Source organism: Onychostoma macrolepis, chromosome 03 (assembly GCF_012432095.1).
Source record: "Onychostoma macrolepis isolate SWU-2019 chromosome 03, ASM1243209v1, whole genome shotgun sequence".
NCBI lineage: Eukaryota > Metazoa > Chordata > Actinopteri > Cypriniformes > Cyprinidae > Onychostoma > Onychostoma macrolepis.
Genome location: NC_081157.1, coordinates 56362096 through 56387029, shown reverse-complemented (window position 1 = coordinate 56387029; position 24934 = coordinate 56362096). Strand labels below are relative to the sequence as shown.

Below are 24934 nucleotides of genomic sequence, written 5' to 3'. Positions count from 1 at the left end.
GTCCAAAATATTGATGTTTCTAAATCCAGCTGTAATTCTGACCTGAGAACTTTGTCCACCTTAGTGCCTAGAACTGCAGCAGCTAACTCCAATCTTGGAATTGTGATTTCCTTTAAGGGGGCCACCCTAGACTTTCCCATCAGAAAGCTGATGTGTACAGCATTCCTCTCATTTACGAGTCTCAGATAGCTTACAGAACCATAGGCCAACTCAGTAGCATCAGCAAAGTGATGAAGTTGTGCCTGTGCATAGTTGTTAAAACGCTTGGGTTTTACACATCTGCTGACTTGGAAGTTTGTTATTTGCTTAAGCTCCTCTTTCCATACAATCCATTTATCACTTAAAGACTGAGGTATCTCTTCATCCCATCCGACGTTCCTTCTGCACAAGTACTTCCTGGATAAGCAAAATCAGACAGTCATCAATATAAAAGTTCATCAAAATTGTGTCAATTACTTTAGACCTAAAATGTTGTCTACTGTCCTCAGCAGTTCTTCTGAGAGCATAGCTTGCACAACTGGAAGAAGATACAGCTCCAAAAATGTGAACGGTCATGCGAAAATCTAATGAAGTGAGACTTACATCAGCTCCTGGCCACCACGGAAACCTTAGGAAATCAACATGTTCCTCTGCCACCTTTACTTGGTGGAACATTGCTTCGACGTCACCCATTATGCCTATTGAATCCTGGCGGAATTTCATGAGCACTCTGGTGAGTCCATTAGTGAAATCTGGGCCTTGGAGTAACTCAGAAGTGCGAGAATTAAGAGAAGTACCTCTGAATGATGCTCTACAGTCAAAAACTACTCTTAACTTTTTCTTCTTTAAGTGCTATACTCCATGATGGGGTATATACCAAATGTTACCTTCTTTTCCTTGCAAGTGTTCTCTAGGCACCCTTTCAGCAAATTCTTTATTAAGAATTTCAGAAAGAAAGTTATTCCTCATGAAAAACAGGATCTCTTTTTAGACTTTCTAGGTGATGTTCGGCAATTTGTCGATTGTTGGGCAATGAAACATCCTGATTTTTAAAGGGAAGTTTGAGGCTATAATGTCCATCCACTATCTTGGCAGACTTCTTCCCTAGACATCTCCCTTTTCTCATCATATGCTTTATCATTGAACTCAGTATTATACTGGGCTATCATTAGGTCATGCATATTGACCAGTGGTATACGGTTGAAATTGACTGTGGTGCATCTATTGTCTCCTCCTCTTAATGGGCCATTAACCACCCAACCAAGCAAGGTCCTCACAGCATATGGCCCATCTCCCTGGCTGTTGATTATTTCCCAGGGTTCTAATAATTTAGAGGCAAGGAAAACATGAAACAATATAGCAAAACCTATAAAATGGTTCCTACAATAGTCATTCATATTATCACAGAAATACTGGGATGAAAGTTTGCAGTTCAGATATAAACATTAGCGATTTTAAACTTTATCTCATGTAAACGCAATACTTCGATTTAAATTTTGCCTTAGACTTAAATTAAAACAGCGGCCAGTAACACACCTGCTCTTTCTGAGTCCATCATTTGTGCTGTCCAGTGGGGTACGTGAGGCAGTAAAAAAAAAAAAAAAAGTACAACTCGCGCATAATAAGAATAATGGAAATTGCATGTAAATGGGAGTGAAGAGCTTTGTAAACATCATAATGCAATTAAGTCCTTACATTATTCGTGCACATGTAAACGTAGTCATTGATGTCTATGGTAGCGGTCAAAATAGAGTAAATCCCCTTTTGAAAGTAACTGGCACTTCAAATAATGTGTCGATTGCATTGTTTTGCCACCTAGTGACTGTTAAAAATATATTTGTCATTGAATCTTTCATTCAAGAGATTTGTTCAAAAACGCTGATTAATCCATTAATAAATAAAACAAGTGAAGTATTTACGAGTGAGTCAATGAATCATTCATTCAAACCATTTGTTCAAAATTTTAATATAAAAAATTGGTGTATTTAATATATATTGAAGATATATATATTAACATGATTAGTAATTCATTTAAATTAATTAAACACTTAAATAGACTGCAGCAATAATATTTTGTCACACATTATTTTGTTTAGTTCAGAATCGTGATCTCAATTCGAGACAAAAAAAAATCTTGATTCTCAATTTATCCAGAATCGTGCAGCTCTAGTTACTTGCATTGGCTTTGTTGCTGAATAAGAGTCCTGATGCGATAGACAACAGATGTTCTTGGTGATTTCTTTAGGGGTGAGCTGGAGATTTTCCTCTGGTTTTTCTGAAGATAGCAAAGTCCACAGCGTGTCGACAAAGTTACTTGAAGGTAAAACTGCCAGAGGGTAAAACTCAAGAGGAGAGTTTTTGCCTGGCACTGGGGGGTCATTTACTTCCCTTTGCAATGTGTTTGAAGTCCGAGGGGAGACCAGAGAGCTGATCTGGTTAGTATCTTTTTGATAGTGTGGGAAAACCATTGGCAATTTAGCACCCATATAAGTGTAGATGGTGGGGCCAGGTCTGTAATTTATATGCAAATGTCTTAAAAACATAAGGTGTAATCAAACATCAATGAGCCTAAGCAGACGCTACACATATATATGTGTACAGTCTCTGTGTAGTTCTGTTCTGTGAGGAACAAAGGTCAAAAGGAATCTCAGTCTGGTCTTTGTCTGCTAGGTGGGAGAAGTCAATCTGAGGAAATCTTTAGCTTGTGATTTCTATCATGGATTTACATGTGATGGTCATGCTGTGCATCTATTTGACCATTAATCGTGGTTACTTGCCCCAAATTTGACAATCTCCTTCCTGAGTTGATTTATGATCTGATTTATGATCATCCATGTTGTCTTGGGCCTCTTTGTGGAATTCGGCTCCTTGTGTTTCAACAATGTTCTGATTTAATCTTAAATTGTCTGATTCGCTCTGCTACGCTACTTTCAAGTGAGCATTATGATAGAAATATAAATCATTATAAATTACTCTGGATCCCTCACATCCAAGTCATCCCCTTTTTGAACTTTTGCCATCTGGCCAGCGCTACAGAGCCTCAATTACCAGGAAAGCCAGGCACAAGAACAGTTTCTTCCCCCAGGCAATCTACCTTATGAACAGTTAAATTTCAAAGGTATCATTATGTTATGACTTTACTTGTTGAAGCACAGAACTATTAACTAATTAAGTAATATGTCATTGTGGTTATGGATTTTGAATTAGTTAGTCATGTGCTTCAACAAGTAAAGTCGTAACAATGATACTTTTGCAAATCATTAGCTAATGATTAAGAATGCTTCAACCCATTGTAATTAACATATGAATATACACTGTTATTTAATATAATATGTTATTAGGAATTAATACTTTGACATTTAACTAATAACAATTTATTGATTACTTAATCTATGAATCATATAGAATGTTGCTGATGCCGTAATTGTTAATTAATGGTTTAGTTCTTCATGAGTTACACATTACCTCATGACAATCTGTGCATTAGTTAAGCATTATTTAATGCATATTTGTGCACCCGTATTGTAAAGTTTTACCGAATTTTGTAATGATAAAATTATTGTACGGTTCACAATTTAAAAATATTCTCTTGGTTCTTGCTGTTTTTTTCCCCCATAGACATGGCATCAGAACCCATTGAACTGGCTGCCCTAGGGAGACCTCTGTTTCCTGGTATGCTGTATGACTGCCGCAAGGATTCCTTCATTCCAGGTGCTTTACCTACTTAAAAAAAAATAATAATAATAAAAAAAAAACCTTTTTGTTTCCTTTTTCACCCAATTGTGAGTCCACAAAAAAATTAAACATAATTTTCATTAATAAAATAACAAATATTATATAATGTGTAACCGTGCATTAGTTATTATATATTCCAATACCTAAAAGTATGAGATAATGTGCTTCTAAATGTGTACTAATGAACTTATTATATAATGATTAACAAAATCATTAGCTCATGTAAATCAGGGATGGACAATTTTGATAGTGACGAGGGCCAGCATTTTTCTCCTTTATACCTGATTACTAATCCATGTCCACACACCTTTTACGTCTTACTCAAGTTCCTTTTTATTGAATGAAATCAAAGTATAATTAATGTAATTTGGTTTTAAAGATTTAATTAACTATAAAATGTGTGCGGTTATGCTAATTAAAATGGGAAACTTTGTTGTCAGTTGACAAGCATTATTACCCTATAATATTATTGAACATCTCAATTGCATTGTCTGTAAATTTACAATAAACAAATGTACAGAGGTCCTATTTTTGATCAGTAGCCTACACTTTCTCAACACAGTTACAAAAGTGCTTAATCAGAAAAAGTTTTTGTTGTTGATCCAAAGGTTCACATTTAAAAATATGGGTTGCATTGATCTGAACAAAAACAGAAGACGGGCTGATTGAAAATGCACATTCATTCTTTTCCAGCAGGTGATGCTTTCGGAACAGGATAAATAATAGGATTTTCCCGGTAACGCCTGTACACAAAGCAGCAGCAGCTGGCTTTGAAATGTGCAGCAGTCATATTTATTCAATGAAAACATAAACTTAATCATCACATTCAGCCATACTGCAATTCTTGTCTTTCCGTTCCCAAATTTAAGATAATAATAACATCATAAACTGAAAGCAATCTTTCGGTGACTGACTTTTGAAATGTTTTAAAATTTATCATCCAGGTTTAATATGATCCAGCGGGCCATACTACACTTTAAAACCTTGCCCTGTAAATGAATGGTAGAATATTGGCAACACTGTTGCCAGTAATTTACTATTAATTGTGCAGTTTTTTACTGTAAAGATACCCTGGACTATGGAATGATTTTCCGGACTATTTTCAAAAGCAATTGTAAATTGTATTTTCAATTGCGTTTTCCACATGTGGGCGCATAAATTGGGACATAATCCAAATGCAATTGCAAATCTCGCAATTGACTGCCACATTTCAAATGAAAAAGCAAAGTCCATTTGCAACTGTATTTGCCATGTCTTATGAGTTATGAGCCTGTCATATTTAAATAGCAATATTAATTACCACATTTGCTTTTTCACTACACGCAAAGCTGTCAATCATTGTGAGGGGGCGGGACTATACTAGGGGGCGTGTTTGTATTGGGAAGTGACGTCACTCACAGAAGACCGTGCTGAATGCTTTGATTAACGGAGGAAATCGGTGAATACAGCTGTCAATCAGTTCGTGCCTGTGTGAATGAACAGACAACCTTCTTGGCACAATACATAATTCTGCGATTTATGCAGCGATTATCCCCTGCTAACAGCGGGAGCAGCAACTGTACACACAATAGGTCAATATTCACTATTAACGAAACGCTTTACACCTGTCTCAACATCTCTCACTGTTTCTCTCACTCCGACTGACATTGCATTTGGATTATGTCCCCATTTATGCGCCCACATGTGGAAAACGCAATTGAAAATACAATTTGCAATTTCTTGTGAAAATAGTCCGGAAAATCATTCCATACTGGACTAAATTAAAACTGGTGTTAACTAATTTCATTTTTAGAAACCTACTTCCTTAAATTGGCCAACTGCCAATTAAGTTTATAAACTAGTATTTTGAATGTGAACATAGTAATACTTTGAATTTATGTAATTTGAGTCTACTTAGAAATAATATTTCTTAATGCAAAAATATCTGGTTGAAACAACCATTAAAATATCAAAATTATTATTATTATTTATTTTTTTTGCAGATAACAGCTAGTTAACCACATGCATGTGCAATTGCAGTTAGCTAAGAAATTTCCATTGCATCAGCAACTACACAGCTACTGCCTTTAAATAAAGCAACAAGAATCACATTATCAGTGTTTATACTACGGGGCCGTTGAATGCTTGAATCTGATTGGCTGACGAACGTTCTAAGGTGTGCAATTATTTTCAGGGAAACGCACGGCGAATGTAGTTCCAGGCAGCTCTTGACCGCATTACATGACCATATCACTTCGCCAAATGATTTCTGTTATTTCAAAGGTCTTACAACAGCAAAATAACCAAAACCCACAACGACACTGGCCAAATAAATAAATATAGTAAACAATATGATAAAAACGACAGATCATGTCCATGTTTTTGCCACAAAATTAAGCTTTATTATGTACGGAAAGCATACACTCTCTCTCTCCCGCGCTCTCTCCCTCACAGACCGCACATACATAACAGTTACAGTTTGCACACGTACTAGCATACATCACGCTAATGTTGTTAGCGCTACTCTGACGATTTAATAAGTAAACAACTTAAAAACTACATGACTTCTCACAAGGCGAAGTAACAACAACTGCGCTGTTCGTGAACAAAAGGAATTAAGTTTCACTATAACTACAGACATTCACTACACTATTGAGAGATGCACAGAGGTAATTTTTATCATAACTTATAAAACCCTCTCATAACTTAGGTATTAACTGCATTAGTCTGTTATTAACGGCTCAAGCCTCCGTTACTAGGTTTAAAATGATGTCTTGGAATTAGCAACGGAGGCATTGGATGAAATGCGTAAAAAATAATCCTACTCACAATAGCGATTTAAGTAGAAATACTGGATGAATGCCATGAAATATATAATCTGATTGATGTCTTGAGGTGTGGCAACCGTAGTATAAGTGGAATAATTGACTTCGGTCCGTTGAATTATTAGAAAAATAATGCGGGTGTGCATTCATTTTCTGATAATCCAACGGCCCGTCGTCAATTATTCCTTACTTATTGGGCTTCGCCTGGACTGAAGCACAGGCTCTACTCTTCAGCATAACGGTAACCTCACACAAACAGAAACTCTTATATCCCAACAGAATATTAAGTTCTAAGAGATCTCTCTTATATCATTGTGTGTAAAAACATAGAATAACACTTAATTTCAGCATTTACTCTCCTTTAATTGAGTTCCCATAACCTTTTTCACTGTTAGGTTTTACACTGACGCAGGGTTGCAGTGAGATAATTAAGTGAATATGGGTAAAACTTTACAATAACAGTACATGAATTATCATGTACTAATACCTTAATTAATAATTACTTGACTATGAACTAATGAAGAGTTGAGACATGTATTAATCAAAAACTAATGAAGAACTAACTTAACTATGACATGAGTCATATGAATTACCGCATGAATAACACCACCTTAATTACATGTTAGTTCCTGCATGTTAGTTAATGTATTAATTAACACTTTGGGGTAAACTAAATCAAACATGCTCTAGAAGAAAGATTCATGAAAATGGCACACTGCAAAATTGTTTATGAATTTTCCACCTGCAGCTATGTCACAAACATCAGTGAATGACAGTGGATTTCTTGCAATATTTACGTTTAACCTAACTCATCCAACGCACAATGATGCATTCATAATTAAAAACAACTTCATCTCATCCTGTTTTGAGTGATTCCACTGCTGCCCTCCTACAATAATGTATTCATTAAGCAGATGCGATTTTCCAAATTAAAATCAGTGTTAGCATAGAGATGATGGTTATGTTATGGATTGGTTTACTGTCTTTATATCATAATAATGCACTGAAATCAGACGTTTGTCTTGAGTTCTTGCTCTTCTTTTGGGCCACTATTGCCCCTTCAAAATGTTAACCTTCCTCCTACCGTTCAGTTCCTTCTCCATCCAAATGCAGCCACATGACCTCTGCTCTTCCACTTTTTTACAAACCACCAAAAAACACCAAATATCTGATTTAGATGAGCTGAATATGTATAAAACATGTGTAATTGATAACTTTTTAAAGATGTGCCCTTCCAAGACAAGTCATGACATGATACATTGACAACTCATGAATTCCTGTTAAGTTATAAGTAATTAATGATGAGTTAATAATATTGTTTCATAAACATGCAAGAAAATAACCATTTTAGTAACAATATAGCATTAAAAAAGTTTTTATAATCGCTAATCCCACTCCTACATCTACACCTAAACATAGCTATTTCTGTACAATAGAAGAAAAACATGACAGACAGACAAATGCAATTACAATCATTTATTTACAATAGTCTAACCTTCAGGTCATAAACGCATGAATTAGTATTTCTGCATTTGACGTTGAGAGCATAGGTCGCAATTTAGATATGTTTTTGAGATGGAAAAACGCAGTTTTACAGATGCTAGAAACATGGCTTTCAAATGAAAGATTGATATCTTCATTTGAGCAGAATTTATGTTGTTAATCGCTGAAAATATTATCCAGATTATTTTCCTGATCCTCTCCCTGAGTGAACTTGTGAAGACGCGCACGTGCTGCTAGCATTATTCAAATACACACCTCACCAGAAACACGGCATGTCGCAATCTGTGACGAAGGCAGGCGAGAGCCAATGAGCGTTCAATTATCCTGCTGTAAAACCTGTCGTTTGAAGCATTTGAATTTGTAACGAACCCGTCAGTCAGTGCGGGCTTTGCTTTTTACGGTCACTGGACTCGCTGCTCGGGATGGAGATGAAGATCGCGGGATAAAGGCTTGGATTTGGGTCTTCCTTGCAGTCGTATGCAGGCCTAGTTCTATTGTCACGTTCTCATGATCATTGAAACTCCACGAGGTGTGGTCTTGCATGGAGCCCCAGTCCAAGGGAGATTGACAGTTATTTTGTGTTTTTCCATTTGCAAATAATCGCACCAACTGTTGTCACCTTCTCACCGAGCTGCTTGGCGATGGTCTTGTAGCCCATTCCAGCCTTGTGTAGGTCTACAATCTTGTCCCTGACATCCTTGGACAGCTGTTTGCCCATGGTGGAGAGTTTGGAATCTGATTAATTGATTGATTGCTTCTGTGGACAGGTGTCTTTTATACAGGTAACAAGCTGAGATTAGGAGCACTCCCTTTAAGAGAGTGTTCCTAATCTCAGCTCCTTACCTGTATAAAAGACACCTGGGAACCAGAAATCTGACTTCAGCCACAGCCATAGATGAAATAAGATAAAATAAGACATCAGAGGTGTAAAGTCCAGGGGACAGGAAGTAAAAGCCCTGCCATATATTTATTCCACTCAGCAGCTGATTTCACCAGAGGAGGGACCAAGTCATTCCTTTCAAGTCAAATCCCAAGTCATCAAAGAGTTAAAGGTAATGAACATTGGTTAATAAACATAAGTGTAACATTAAGTGTTTTGAATTGTGTAAACTAATGATCTGTTAATCATTATGTAATGTTCAATGAGTACATTTACAAGAACATTGTCTCATAGTCGCAGCTATATGATTATTAACTGATGATCTGTTAAGCATTACATACTGTTTGTTAATGACTTATTAATGAAAGTTATTATAAAGTGTTACCAAATGTACTTACGTAGTCAATTTGAGACACAAAAAAAAATTAAGCACACAAATATTAAATTTGTTTAAAATTGTCTTACAGATACAGGATGCATTTTTACTTCAGTTGTACATTGTTTTCTCGCACGTAACTGTTAAAACCATTTCTCATTTCAGATGTTACTCTGTGGGATGAGAAATCACTGAGTGAAGATTTGGACAGTCGTCCGCAGCCCATGACAGATGTGAAGTTCAGTAGCTCTGACTCTCTCTCAAGTAAGTTCAGTCTTCTAGATGTAAGCGCTTCACTGAAGGCCAGCTTTTTGGGGGGGCTGGTGGAGGTGGGAGGATCTGCGAAGTTCCTGTGTAACACCAAATCCTCCAACCAACAGTCCAGAGTAACAATGCATTACAGTGAAACCTCAAGATTCGATCAACTCACTATGACTCAGCTGGGCCAGATCACCTACCCTCAGGTGTTTGAGAAGAAAACTGCAACTCATGTGGTCACAGCTGTGCTGTACGGAGCTCAAGCCTTCATGGTGTTTGAACGCTCATTTGCAGAAGATGAAAACAAGCAGGACATTGAGGGAAAACTGAATGTCATGGTCAAGAAGATCCCTGGATTTTCCATTGAGGGAGAAGGAGCTGTAAAAATGACAGATGAAGATAATAAAAAGGCTGAGAATATCACCTGCACATTTCACGGTGACTTCCATCTTGAGCAGAACCCCACCACGTACCTGGAGGCACTAGAGGTGTACAAGAACCTCCCCAAACAGCTGAAGGCCAATCCACAGAATGCAGTGCCAATAAAAGTCTGGCTCTATCCTCTATCTTTACTGGATACAAACGCAGCTCGGTTGGAGAGAGAAATCAGCACATGTTTGATTTCCAGCACTGAAGATATGATGGAGGACCTGGCGGAGGTAGAGAGGACATGCAATGACCTGTCCAGAAGAACAGAGGTAAATGTTTTCAGTGACATCAAAGAAAGGCTGCGCTCATTTCAGGATTCATTTAACATTTACAGGATGGTGCTACAGAAAGCACTGGCTGGGGTCTTGCCTGCCATTCGAGGAGGAGGTACGGAGGAACAATCCCTGGAAGACATCCTGAAGATACACAGCAGCTCCCCTTTTAATGCTGACTTACTTAACCAATGGTTAGATGATGCAAAGTCTGAACTTTACTTATTGAATAATCACACCAAGACGCTGAATGAGATCAACACTGAAGATTCAGACAGGCTCAACGGCATCCTTCTTGATCCAGATATTGATGTAGTATTGTGCTTGACCTTCACATCTCTAAAATATAAAGACCCATATCTTTCAACCCTGACAGAGTTTCTAAAATCTGACAAGTTTAAAGAGATAGATGGAAACAAAACCCTGCTTTCTGTGGCATCAGATATAAAGTGGTTCAAACATCCTGATGTCGTTGCAAAGATGAGAGAGAACTTCCGTCTCTTAAAGAAATTTTCAGAGGCCAATAAAAATGAGAAGAGTATCCGATTCATTATTTCTGCCATCACCAATCCCTCCATTCCAGGCTCCTCCATCTATTTGTATGAAAATGGGAAACTGACAGACACACAGTTCCAGCCCGTGTCCAAACCGCTCCTACCAATAGTAAACAACGTCCTGGAACATACTGTGTCCCTGAAACTGCAGAAGTCCCCAACTGGAGAAACAGTGAAGTACAGAGTGGAGTACCAGCAGGTGAAAGCAGATTCTGGAGCTGAGGAACGGTGGCTTGTCATAGACACAGCTGATGAAGACTTCAAGCTGACTGGATTGGAGCCTGGAAAGCAGTACCTGATCCGCTACAGGATAGTGGGTAAAGTGGGAGTCAGTGAAGCCAGTGATACTGTCAGCCCAGAGACACTCTCTTCAAGTAAGTGTCATTTGCACATTTTTATGAATACTTTCTTTCTTTTTAAAAATTTCCTCAAAACATTTGCTATGTTCAAACAATCAACATTTAGAATTATGTTTGGGAGTGTATTTAACAGGTGTGACGGTAACACTTTAGAATACTGTTCCATCATTATTGAATAACTACACAAGAACACATGAGTAATGCAATATTAGCACTCTAGTAACTACTAATAACTAACAAGAAGCACTGATTAATGAATTAGTAAGTAATAGTGCTTAGTCAAATGTGGTAGTTCACTATTAGCTAATCAGTAACTATTCTTTTTTTCATACCTCCCCAAGAACTACTAAGAACTACTGTATACAGGTTGATAAATAATATGAATAATACATAATGTATAATTCATTCTAAAGTAAAAGTCATGTTAACCCACTAGTAATGACTCAAGTATTACCAAATTCTTCAGAAGGAATTACTAATTATTTGGATCAGTATTCTAAAGTGAAGATTGTGATAATTATCTAGTAATTACTGAAGTCACTGTAAACCTTTGAGGTTTTCGTAAGGTCCTGGTTAGTAATTAATTTAGCTAGATTTGGTAACACTTAAATCATTACTAGTGGGTTACCACAATTTTCACTTTAGAATACTGATCCAAGTAATTAGTAGTTCATTTAGAAGGATTTGGTAATACTTGAGTCATTCACCACAACCTTGGTTGAGAGAAAAATTCAGTCTGGAAATCTTTGTTCAGCTAGAAGTTTTCGCTGGATTCCAAAAGATGCAGTCTGGAAGCAGATCTTTGTTTTAGCTTGAAGTTTTCAATCTGGATTCTGGAAGAAGCTGGAACTCTATCCGGGTCACGGCACCATCTGTTGTGAACTTTTATCTTCTACGAAGCAGAGACCAGGAGACGTTGGGATATCTTTCATCCAGAAGTTACTCTTTATTGAGAACTCGCTGTGCGTCGCTGTAGTCATCCAAGTCCAACTAAAAGCAGTGATACATTGTGGTGTATATACATTTAGGGGGCAGTGCTTAGGAATGGAAACAAAGCACCGGGTGACGACCTTAAACAAAGCATGCAAATGAAATATTCAGGTATAGCATCCAGGCCCATTTAACCACTCCTAATCTAATCGCGCCTAAACTACCCAAAGACTGAGGCCGGGGCCCCTAGAGCCATTACAAACAAAAGGCAAGAGTCTCCGTCGTCTGGCTCATTTCACTTACAATAAGAGAACAGGAACTGGCAGGGACCTCTTGAATCGTTCATCTGATGTCATCATCTTCACCATAAATGCTAAATACAATGTATATAACTTCTTCAGTTTGTACACTATTACATTGGAATCTAAATTAAACATTTAAATAAATTTGTAATCCCACATTACCATGATCTTTATTTTAGAATTAATTATTCATTATGCATAATTCACATAAATTATGAACCCGTATAAAGTAGTTCTTAGAAGTTCTCAGGATATATGAAAAAAAAAAAGTAGTTATTGAACTAGCAGTTTCAACTTAGCGCTATTACTTACTAAATCGTTAATCAGTTTCTTGTTAGTTAATAGTAGTTACTACAATGTTAATAGTGCATTAGCCATTTGTTCCTGTGTCTACAAGTATTGAAACCACAGTTGTCAACTCTCGCTAGACAAATGAGCAACCGCAGCTTCAAAAACAAGCCCAAAACAAGCCCAATATATATATATATATATATATATATATATATATATTTTATTTTTATTTATTTTTTTGCTGATTTATTATCATCAATATTATGTATTATCAATTATTTATTACCAATAAATGAGCCTGCAACATATTAAACTGAAACCACTCTTTTATCTGAAAAGCAAAAACAGAAGCTATTTTACAAAAATTAGCAAGCTGCAACAAAACTCGTCTCCAATCACCTGTGAGCAGAATAGGATTGGATAGATGGAAAAGGAGAAAAGCACAAGAGCTTCAAAGGGATCTATAGCCACATATTTATAGCCTAAAATTTATAGGGGTCATTCTATGGAAATGTCCATTTTCTGTCCCTAGCCTTAGAAATATTACACTTGAAAACACTTGCTTACAATTATTATTATATATTTTTTTTAAATATATTTTAAAATGAAACAATGGAACAATATTTGAACAATTACATCTTCTTGAGTCAAGTCAAGTCAAGTCAAGTTGAGCTTTATTGTCATTCTGCTACATGTGTGGACATATAGTGGAACGAAATGTCGTGTCTCGCAGGACCACGGTGCTACATACTAGTTAGACATGAGATACACATACAGCAATGCAAATATGGGGGAAAAAAACAAAAACACAATAGGGCTATACAACAGTTTAACCATCTGACTATACATATACTATAAATACTACTATACCTAGTTGACTACACATACACAAACTGAGACTGTACAAGAACTTTACATAAATACTGTACATGAAATAGTGCTAAAGAGATATTTGTACATGAAATTGTGCAGGAAATATATATTTTTTTACATTAAATTGTTCAGAAGAGAGATTTTGTGGGAAGCAGCATAGTGCAGAAGACTTAGTAGTGCAATGCTCCAGTAAACATTATTTTATAGTGCAATATTCAAGTAAACATATATTATCTTATTGAGTCTTTGTTGCAGGAGTGTTTATAGAAAGTGTGTAGTGTGCATATAGTGGGACGAGTGCGTTACTACAGGTGGTTTGTATAGCCCACTCACCTGTGTGTAGCACACCCAGAATTGCACTTAGGAGAAATTTGTCAATAGTTATTTATAGTTGGGGGGCTGAGGTGTTCATGGTTTCAGAGCGGGGACAGGGAGATTGGAGTTAAGAGCTCTCACAGCCTGGGGAAAGAAGCTGTTGAGCAATCTGACAGAACGAGCTTTGATACACCGGTACCTTTTTCCTGATGGCAGGAGCTGGAAGAGGTTGTTGAAGAGGTCCTTCACGATGCTGGAGGCCATCAATGTGGCAATATTCCAAGCACCATAAAACTGCTCGTCCCCTTCAGCCATGTACAGCGGGAAAGTGCTTTATTTTGAGGTCAAAAACAGCTTTTTCAACCATTTAAAATAAAATAATGAATTCATAACTATCAAATAAATGACATAAAAAACAAAATGCCACATAAATATTATAGAAAAATATATAAAATATTATATTAAATTATAATATATTAAAAAATAAAATATTATATAATATTATTAAAAGATTTTAAAAATCATTAAGCTGTCATTTATTTGTAAGTCAAAAGGTAATCTAATAATGTGGTCTAAATTTAAATATTAAAAAAATAAATACATTTTGAGACATCTTGCAATACCAGGCTATTCGAACCAATGTATTTACTCAGTATTAGGATATGACTACTTGTTTTTTATTACAGCCCGTGATAATGAATACATTACAAAAACATTATAAAAATTAAGAACATTATAAAAAGAAAGTCATCCCTCTCCTCTACGTCTACTTCTATCATCGCTTGGATTACAGCATCACGCGCCTTCTTATTGAATGTAATTTTTCTCCAATGAGGGGGCGGAACATTTGGAAAATTACGCTACAGAACTTATATTATTGCACTGGTTGGCTATTAACTGCGAGCAGACAGAGTGTCAATCAATGCATTGGAGAATATGGCAAACATAAATAAAGAAACGAAGTTGCTGGTCAGATTTCCCTAACAAGCAACCATAATTTTTTTAAATAAGCCCAAAAAACCGCAACTTTACAAAAAAAGAAGCCCAACGTCGCATATAATACGTGGACTTGGCAACTGTGATTATAACTGGTGCAGACCTGGCTATAGAGTGGGGGAACTATGACGTCACTTTGTATGTGGATCGGCTGTTAGCATGAAACTGGTTCCTTCGACAAAAAGCCAATAGGATTTTTCCATGGGCTTTTGGATTGTCGCAAAAAATAAGCTCTGTGTTCAATCCTAGTTCATGAAACTTACATGTTTTGTCCATCAAGATAATCTTCACAAAATAATATAACGCTGATGAATTTTGAAGCCTAAATAAAAGTGCCAGAACTGAAAAGCTAAACTTAGGCTATAAACGAACTACAGCACCACAGTCGCTCGCCTTCAACGTCACCACCAGCGTGCTCCCGACAACTTATTTTTAACATGTTCAGTGAAGGATTTACTCTGTATATGAATTTTAATCCACACTACATGAACCTTTTCATATAAACTGGAATAAATACAAAACTAGAGCCAAACTAAAACTGAAATGAGACATTAGTAATAAATAGTATGGTGAATAAATGAAATAATCATAACTAAAGGACATTTAAAGCACGTATTTCTGTACATTTCGAAATAAGGTGCATTAAAAGTCAATAAATCCTTGATTAATATTAATATTTTAATTAAAAACGTATCACCGCGTATTTAATCTTTTAAATAACAGTGAGCGAGTCTTTGGATATGGTAAGATTAAACTTATTTTAGTGAACAAAGTGCCACATTTCAGCTCTCATTTTGTTAGGGTGGGTACACAAAATATTATTTTATTCTTGCTTCTACAATCTCTTTCTAACAACTTCATGCGGCCGTACACATTTATTTTTGACGTGGCTTTAAGCACTTTAAGCATTAAAGTTTCACTTTCCCCACGTAAAGCCAGTAAATGTGGTGTTTACATGTAATAATCATAATATGAATTTACCTTATAGTATGAACCCAGAGTCTCCGCATCAGTAAGCGATAAAACGAGCATCTTCCCTCCGAAGACATGTGTCGCATTTCGGGTCAAAGCAAAAAAACATTGTCGAACAACAATATAAAATGCTGTAAACTATTCATTGGTTATCCTAAAATTAATTGTATTATAAATTATACTACAACTGGAAAATATTAAATTGATAAACTGTCCGGCGTGATGACGTTTAATGTCTCCGACAGCGCCTGTAGTCCCATTTAGCAACTTGTTAGCAACCGTCTTTTTTAAGAAACGTAACAGCTTAAAAAAATCATGAGTGTGGTGTGACTGGTGTAACGGGGCTGACGAGACGTGAGACGTGCGGATCCAAGTGCAAGCTTTTATTTACAGGCATGGTCATAAATACAGGCAGGGTCGAGCAATGGCAAACAGGTATGGCAGGGACAAGACAAAGAGTAATCCAAGGGCAAGCAAAGGTCGGTCGACAGCGAACAGTATCCGAAGGGGCTTGACGAGAGAGGTATGTGAAAACGAAGCAATAGTCCAGGCAGAGGAATCACAGTTCAAAACAGGCAGGGGAAAACACAATCCAAAACAGGCAGGGGAAAACTAGGAAAACTATCAGGGGCTCTGCAGAGTTGCTACGGCTAGGGGAGCGGTAAACACATACAATACTCGCCAGTGAGGGAAACAAAGTCCAGGGTTTAAATAGAGTGTGTGATAGTGAGAGCTGTGTGATCAGTGCCTTCAGCTGTGTGTGCAATCAGTGCAATTGTAATCTGTGACAGCTGTGTGATCTGTGCGATGCATGATGGGAAATGTAGTAGATGGTGAAGTGCAACCATAATGTGATCAGTGCAATGAATACTGTGGTGAGTGAGTGACCTCTGGTGGTGAGTGAATGGAAGTTACAGACCAGATTCGTGACAGAGCCCCCCCTCAAAGAGCGGCTTCCAGACGCTCCACACAGTCTATAATCCAGGAGGGAGGTGGAGCGGAGGCGGAACAGGGGAGGATGGAGGCCAGGTCCCTGTGGAAGCGGAGTGAAAGGGGACCAAGGCAGAGCCGGCAGAGCAGGAAGCCAGGGCAGAGTGGATGGGAAAGAAGCCCACCGGGGCAGAGCCGACGGGACTGAAGCCCACCACAGCGGCGCAGATAGAGCAGGAGCCCACCAGGGCGGAACAGAAGACTGCCAGAGCCAGATAGTGGACCACCACAGCGGAGCAGACGGAACAGGTGGAGCAGAAGACCACCAGAGCGGAGCAGACGGACCCCGAAGACCACCACGGTGGAGCAGATAGAGCAGGAGCCCACCACGACGGATCAGGAACCCACAGCAGAGCCTGGGACCTAGGGAGAACCCAGAAGGGACCGAGGCAGGGAACACAGAAAGTTCATAATTAGTCTCCATAGCTGTGACAGGACAGAACGAGAGTTCATTGACGGCCTCCATAGCCGTGACAGGACAGAACGAGAGTTCATTGACAGCCTCTATAGCTGTGACCGGACAGAACGAGAGTTCATTGACGGCCTCCATAGCCATAACATGACAGAACGAGAGTTCACCGATGGATACCGCTGACACCTCTGGAGGATCTGCAGCAGTTGCCGCCACCTCTGGAGGTTCTACAGCAGTAAACTCAGGACACAAGAAGAGTTTAGTAACGGTCTCTTCAACCACAACACAACAGGTTGAGAGTACATTACTGAGGTGAGCCCTGCCGCTTCTGGAGGTTCTGCAGCATGTGCCACCACCTCTGGAGAAGCTGTGGCAGCAGTCGCCACCTCAGACAGTGCTGCGGTGGTGTACGCCGCCCAAACACAACATAAAGCAATCCCCATCATGGGAAGCACTTCAGACAGGGGAATCAGTTCAGGAACAGGAGAGCTAGAGTGAGTGGGTTTGGGGATACCAGCTGCGCGTGCAGACACCAGCGGTGAATCCCTCACACTGGATATCAGACTGGGATAATGAAAGACTGACCTTGATGATCTGGGTGTGTCAGCCCGGACGTGACCCGACTCTGGTAGGTCAGCGGAGACGTGCTGCTGTGACTCTGGAAGGTCAGCGGAGACGTGTTGCGATAGAGACTATTTACACTAAGTGAAAATAGCAGTATTCTTTAGTGATATACTGTTTACACAGTGCAAATAGCTTTAGATTCTATTTATTCTATGTTAAAATATTGAATAAAAGGGTATGATTAATTGTGGCGAAAAACATGATTAGAGAAAAGTCAAGTCAAGTCAAGTTGAGCTTTATTGTCATTCCGCTACATGCGGGGGCATACAGTGGAACGAAATGTCGTGCCTCACAGGACCACGGTGCTACATAAATACAGGCATACAACAATGGAGTAAGACAATATAAACCTATACACAACTATCCTACTGATAGATTTTGACTATAAATATAAATATACTATCTATAAAAAGTACCTATACAAACTAAAAATACAAACTATACAAACTATACGAATGCTTCAGATAAGTACTGTACATGTGCAAGGAGAAGCATTGAGTTCAAGCAGCTGGCTGGGGAACAGTGCAGGATGATTTGTAGTGCATGAGCATGTAAACATACATATATTACGGAGTTCTTTTGTGGGATTTGTGTACACACAGCAGTGTGTGTGAAAAGTGACTAGTGCGCATAGAGGAGAAGAGTGTGCTACTACAGGTGGTTTGTACAGGCCCACTCACCTGTGTGTAGCACACTTGAATTGCACGTTACATGTTACAGGAGGTAGGGGTTTGTATGGGGGTTCAGAGAGGCGGGGTGATTTGAGTTCAGGGCTCTCACAGCCTGGGGAAAAAGCTGTTGAGCAGTCTGGCAGAGCGGGCTCTGATGCTCCGTACCGTCTTCCTGATGGTAGGAGCTGGAAGAGACTGTGGGAGGGGTGTGGAGTCCTTCACGATACTATTGGCTTTGCTGGAGCATCGTGTGAGGAAAATATCCAGGATGGAGGGAGAGGGGCACCGATGATCCTTGCAGCGGTGTTCACTGTCCGTTGTAGGGTCTTCGGTCTGCTGCAGTACAGTTCCCGTACCAGACAGTGATGCAGCTGGTCAGCACACTCTCAATGGTGCCCCTGTAGAAAGTGGTGAGGATGGGTGGAGGGAGACTTGCTCTTTTCAGCCGGCGGAGGAAGTGTAGGCGCTGTTGTGCCTTCTTGAGAGTGACATGGTGTTGGTGGACCAGGTGAGATCCTCTGTGATGTGCACCCCAGGAATTTAGTGCTGCTGACTCTCTCCACAGGCGAGCTGTCGATGGTCAGTGGGGGTGATCACGGAGTTTCTCCTGAAGTCCATCACAACCTCCTTTGTCTTACTCACATTGAGGGACAGGTTGTTAGTGCCACACCATTCAGCCAGCTGTGCCACTTCCTCTCTGTAGTGCGTTTCATCGTTGTTGCTGATGAGGCCTACCACTGTTGTGTCATCAGCGAACTTGATGATGTGGTTGGAGCTGGACTTGGCAGTGCAGTCGTGGGTCAGCAGCGTGAAGAGCAGCGGGCTGAGCACACAGCCTTGTGGGGCACCTGTGTTCAGTGTGGTAGTGCTCGAGGTGTTGTGGCCGACACGGACTGACTGAGGTCTTCGGTTAGAAAGTCCAGGATCCAATTGCAGAGGGAATTGTTAAGGCCCAGCAGGTTGAGTTTATTTATGAGCTGTTGTGGGATTATTGTGTTGAATGCTGAGCTGAAGTCAATGAACAGCATTCTAACGTAGGAGTCTTTATTTTCTAGGTGGGTAAGAGCCAGGTGGAGAGTGGAGGAAATTGCATCGTCCGTAGAGCGGTTCGGACGGTATGCAAACTGGAGCGGATCGAGTGTGTTGGGGAGGCTGGTTTTGATGTTGTGCATGACTAACCTCTCAAAGCACTTCATTATGATTGAGTCAGTGCTATGGGACGGTAGTCATTTAGACAGGACACAGGTGATTTCTTTGGTACCGGTATGATTGTTGTGGATTTGAGACATGTGGGGACGACTGCCTGGCTCAGCGAGGTGTTGAAGATATCTGTTAGGACATCTGTCAGCTGTGCAGCGCAGTCTTTCAGTACACGGCCAGGTATGTTGTCGGGACCCGCAGCCTTGCGTGGGTTGATCCTAGATAGGGACTTCCTTAAGTCGGCTGGAGACAGACAGAGCGCCTGGTCGTTGGGAGGTGTGGGCAGTTTTGTGCAGGTGTGTCATTCAGCATTTCAAACCGTGAGTAAAAGTGGTTGAGTGTATCTGGGAGGGATGTGTCGTCATCACAGGCCTGTGGCGGGGCTTGTAGTCTGTGATGGTCTGAATAGCTTGCCACAGGCTCCGTGTGTCACTGCTGTCTGTGAAGTGATTGTTGATTTTTGAGCATATGACCGTTTTGCATTTTTGATGCTGCGGGACAGATTAGCTCTTGCTGTTTTGAGGGCTGCTTTATCTCCTGATCTGAATGCTTCATCTCTGGTCTTTAGCAGCCCACGAACCTCTGCTGTCATCCATGGCTTCTGGTTGGCGCGTGTGGTGATGGTCTTGGTGACTGTCACATCATCAGTGCACTTTTGGATGTAAGCAGTCACAGTTTCAGTGTACTCCTGCAGGTCTGTGTGGTTGTTGTAGGTGGCGCCTCTTTAAACATGTTCCAGTCTGTGTCCTGGAAGCAGTCCTGCAGTGCTGAGGTGGCATTATCTGGCCATACCTTGATCTGTTTGTGAACCGGTTTGGCCAGTTTCAGAAGTGGTCTGTATGCTGGGATTAGCATAACAGAGATGTGGTCTGAGTACCCGAGGTGGGGGCGGGGTTCAGCTTTGTATGCGCCTTAACTGTTGTGTAAACAAAGTCCAGTGTGTTATTTCCCCTTGTTGCAAAGTTCACATGTTGGTAGAACTTTGGCAAAACTGTCTTTAGGTTTGCGTGGTTGAAGTCACCGGCTATGATGAAAAAGCCGTCGGGGTTATTTGTTTGTTGTTCGCTGATGGCGCTGTACAGCTCGCGAAGCGCGTCCTTTGCGTTTGCGCGCGGTGGGATGTATACCACGACAATAACAATGGCCGTGAACTCCGCGGCAGATAGAACGGTCGACACTTCACAAACATAAACTCCACCAGCGATGAACAGTGTTTTGTCACTACCCCAGCATTGTTACACCATTCTTTGTTGACGTACACACACAAGCCACCGCGCGAGTCTTACCAGACAGTGATGAATCTCTGTCCGCGGTAGCAAGTTAGTCCGATGCAGCTGAATGGCGGAGTCCGGGATGTTGTCGTTCAGCCATGTTTCAGTGAAAACAAACACACAACAATCCCTTGTCTCATGCTGTGTAGATCGACTGAGTTGAATTAAGTCCAGTTTGTTTTCCAGAGAGCGAACGGTTGAGAGCATGAGTGTTGGAAGAGCCGGTCTTGTGGGGTTTTCCCTCAGCCTAGCTCGTATACCTCGCGCTTACCGCTTCCGTCCTCTCTCACACCGCTTGCGGCCGCCTTGTGCGGGTAGCGACAGTAGGCGAGGCCGCGGTCTCGAGGTCCGGCTTCAGCAGTAAACAGAGGCCTCGTAGCTTCTCAGTAGCCGCCGGCGAGAGTTGGTCTTTGTATGCGTTGCCGATATCCAAAAGTCTTTGGCGAACATATTTGAGTTTAGGAGTGATTTCCTTATGAACTAGCGGTAAATTTACACTATTTGGAGACGAACAGACGACATTAAAAGACAAAAAAGCACCGTCTTTGGGACCTGGAGCAGCCGCCGCGTCTGATCGCGCCGCCATCTTGGTTTCCTTTAAAACATTAAAAACATTACTTATTGCAAATAGTGGCAATTATCTGCACCTCTGCATTGTAATACATTATAAAATAGTATGCAATAACTTACTGAGTGTAATTTGTTAAGTTTATTTCAAATTATTGTAACGTCTGTTTAGGATCAGTGATGGCTGATTACACTTTGTTTTAAAAAAAAAACTTTTAGCCTTTTGACTTTTGCATATAAATTACTGACCTGGCCTCATCGTTTACATTTATATGGGTACTAAATTGCAGATGGTCTTTATCACTATCAAAAGGATGCAAAAGGATTGACTAAGTGTCCTTATCAAGCTTCAAACACATTCCACAGAAGGGGGGGTGACCCCCATGCCAGGGACCAGATTAGTTGTCTGTCTCCACGATTTCCAATACACATCACACACACACCTAAAGACATTTACTCTATTTAGGCCATAATTAAGCAGTTATAAATGTATCTGGTATATGCATGTGTTGTTTGTATGTTTCCTTATTATATTAGCCTAGTTACCACTCGTTATTCGTATTAGTAAGCTCTAAACACTCATATCCAGACGTATGAATGTATCTCGGGTTTAATACCTTGTAGACGTCTCTTTCTTGATATCAAAATGATCTGCTTTTTATTCCTCACACAATGATGTACACTATGTGATCATGAAATGCATCACACTATTTTTACTGTACTGTGGGGAAAATTACACCAGTCTCCAGATCAGTCGTAAAACATGCAAATGAGGTGTCAAGTGGGACAAAGAAACATTTTCCCGCTGAAACTATGAGCCTTGTTATTGGTCAAACTAACACATGGGTGTTACAGGGAAAACAGATAAAACTTCTCCCACACCAAAAGCTTCACTTCTCTTTACCGTCGGTGCCCTGGAGACACACTTCGGATTAATGATAACCGGGAGTCTTAAAATCTTGATCAAGTAATTGTTGCAACAACCGCATAAGTCCTATATATCTGGCGAAGAAATCCCAGATCGGCAACGCGTATAAATATATATAAATATTTTTTTATATTAAAGTTATCATCTTGGGCGAAGAATCCCCATTTTCAGTTTTGAACAGCATAAGTCCCATATCCGACTAGTAAATGTCAGATCGGCAGCGCATAGAGTTTTAGATTAAATCTATTTGATATTGGGTAAAGAAAATCCCCACTTTCAGGTTTCGTTGTAAACCGCGTAAGTCTCTCCTGAACAGATAAAATCTCTTCAGGACAGCGGCTTAAATTTTAGCTGTGTGATTAAAAAAAAATCTCACTACAGTGTAGCATATTTGCTTTATGAGATGAACATAATTAATCATAACGGGTTATCATTTATATATCCATCTTCAGGAATTAGCTGTAGTATTAATAGTACAATAAAATGATTAGTTCGTCCGCAGTACGGACCCTTCTATTGAGTCTAAGAAAAATTATTCCTCTGGTCACGACAAATAATTTCCTTACTGAAACATTGCTCCAAGCATTGTAGCAAGACCGGACGTTAAAGTGACTTCGTTCTGAGAGCAGCAGACACAGACAACCAAGTGTGAATACATATGGATGTTTATTAAACTACACTACAGGGGAACATGTAACATAGAACTAGACACAGACATACACACATTAACATGGATGCCAACGTAAGGAAGGCATGGAGAGAGAGAGAGAGAGAAGAGAGAGAGAGGGAGCGCTAGCGCGCAAGAGAGAGTATGGCAGGATTTTAACATCAGCTGACTACAACCTGTTACGGACCATCAGATAATCACATCACCTTAATTAAAAGGGTCAAGCCTAGAAGCGCATCTAGATAGTTAACAAGCGGTTACTTGCATGGGTTTTGTGGGAGCTGAGTAAAGCATCCTGGTGCGTAGATTCCTGATGAATTCCTTTAGGAGTGAAAGCTTCGTCATTCCAGTCATGGGTGATTAGTCCAGTGAGTTGACAAAGTTACTGAGTTTAAAACTTCCAGAAGATCGGACTCCCGGAAGAGCCGTGAGGTTTCAAGGTGATAAGTGTGTCTCCGGGCACCGACAGTTAAGAGAAGGCGTTGGCTTTTGGTGTGGGAGAAGTTTTATCTGTTTCCCTGTAACACCCATTTTGGTTAGTTTGACCAATAACAAGGCTCATAGTTTCAGCGGAAAATGTTTCTTTGTCCCACTTGACACCTCGTTTGCATGTTTTACGACTGATCTGGAGACTGGTGTAATTTTTCCCACAGTACAGTAAAAATAGTGTGATGCATTTCATGATCACATAGTGTACATCATTGTGTGAGGAATAAAGAGCAGATCATTTTGATATCAAGAAAGAGACATCTGAAAGGTATTAAACCAGAGATACCTTCATACCTCTAAATATGAGTGTTTAGAGCTTACTAATACGAATAACAGTGGTAACTAGGCTAATATAATAAGGAAACATACAAACAACACATGCATATACCAGATACATTTATAACTGCTTATTATGGCCTAAATAGAGAAAATGTCTTTAGGTGTGTGTGTGTGATGTGTATTTGAAATCGTGGAGACAGACTAGTCTGGTCGGGGGTCACCCCTTCTGTGGAATGTTTTGAAGCTTGATAAGGACACTTAGTCGATCCTTTTGCATCCTTTTGATAGTGATAAAGACCATCTGCAATTTAGTACCCATATAAATGTAAACGCTGAGGCCAGGTCAGTAATTTATATGCAAAGTCAAAAGGCTAAAGGGTCCCTTAAGCCATAAAGTCCCAACGACCATCAAGGATCATAAGCAGATGTTATTTCATCTGCTTATTGTCGCGTATCATTGCATTCATATTAATCCACTGATGTGATGCAATTGGTCATTTTAATGGTGTAATGTTTTGCCATTGTCTGTGAAGTGAACGCTGCTGTAAGTTATGAATGAAGTGTGAACAACAGGTCACGTCTGGCTGAGTGAGAGATTCCCATGCATGTTTACATCTGGTTCTGGCTTGCACACGGTTGTTAAGCTGCGTGCATCGGTTTCTTAGCAATGTCTGACGCCGGAAGGCGATAACGAGCCCTTTCCGGTTCAAACTCAAAACAGCGCATACGTCACAGACTAATGTAAACAGACCATTGCATGTAGCGAAGCTACCGTGCTAACGGCCCCTACATGGATAGAAGCTAAAGCCCTTACCTCAGCTGAGTTGGCCCACCGTCACACGCCTGATCCCTTGCTCATTGGCATCAAGCTGCTTCATCCTAAGACGCTTAATCTTTCTGTTGTCCCCTCTCAATGTTCCCTGTTAGGTAGCATGCACCCTGGTGCTTGGGCAGTGAAGCTGACAGTCATCCATGGGGAATTCTCGGGGACTGGACCTGCCTGCCTGA

At 39.9% G+C, this 24934-nt stretch overlaps 1 protein-coding gene across 1 annotated transcript in view; it reads left to right on the top strand.

Annotated features, from left to right (window-relative positions):
- Positions 1 to 3599: 3599 nt before the first annotated feature.
- The window catches only part of LOC131535858 (cytolytic toxin-alpha-like), a 36767-nt gene continuing 15432 nt past the window's right edge, over positions 3600 to 24934 (top strand). Inside the window, exons 1-3 of the mRNA XM_058768365.1 lie at positions 3600 to 3690; positions 9443 to 11164; positions 11283 to 11290. Of these exons, the coding sequence (XP_058624348.1) occupies positions 3600 to 3690; positions 9443 to 11164; positions 11283 to 11290 (1821 nt within the window). The remainder of the gene's footprint in view (positions 3691 to 9442; positions 11165 to 11282; positions 11291 to 24934) is intronic.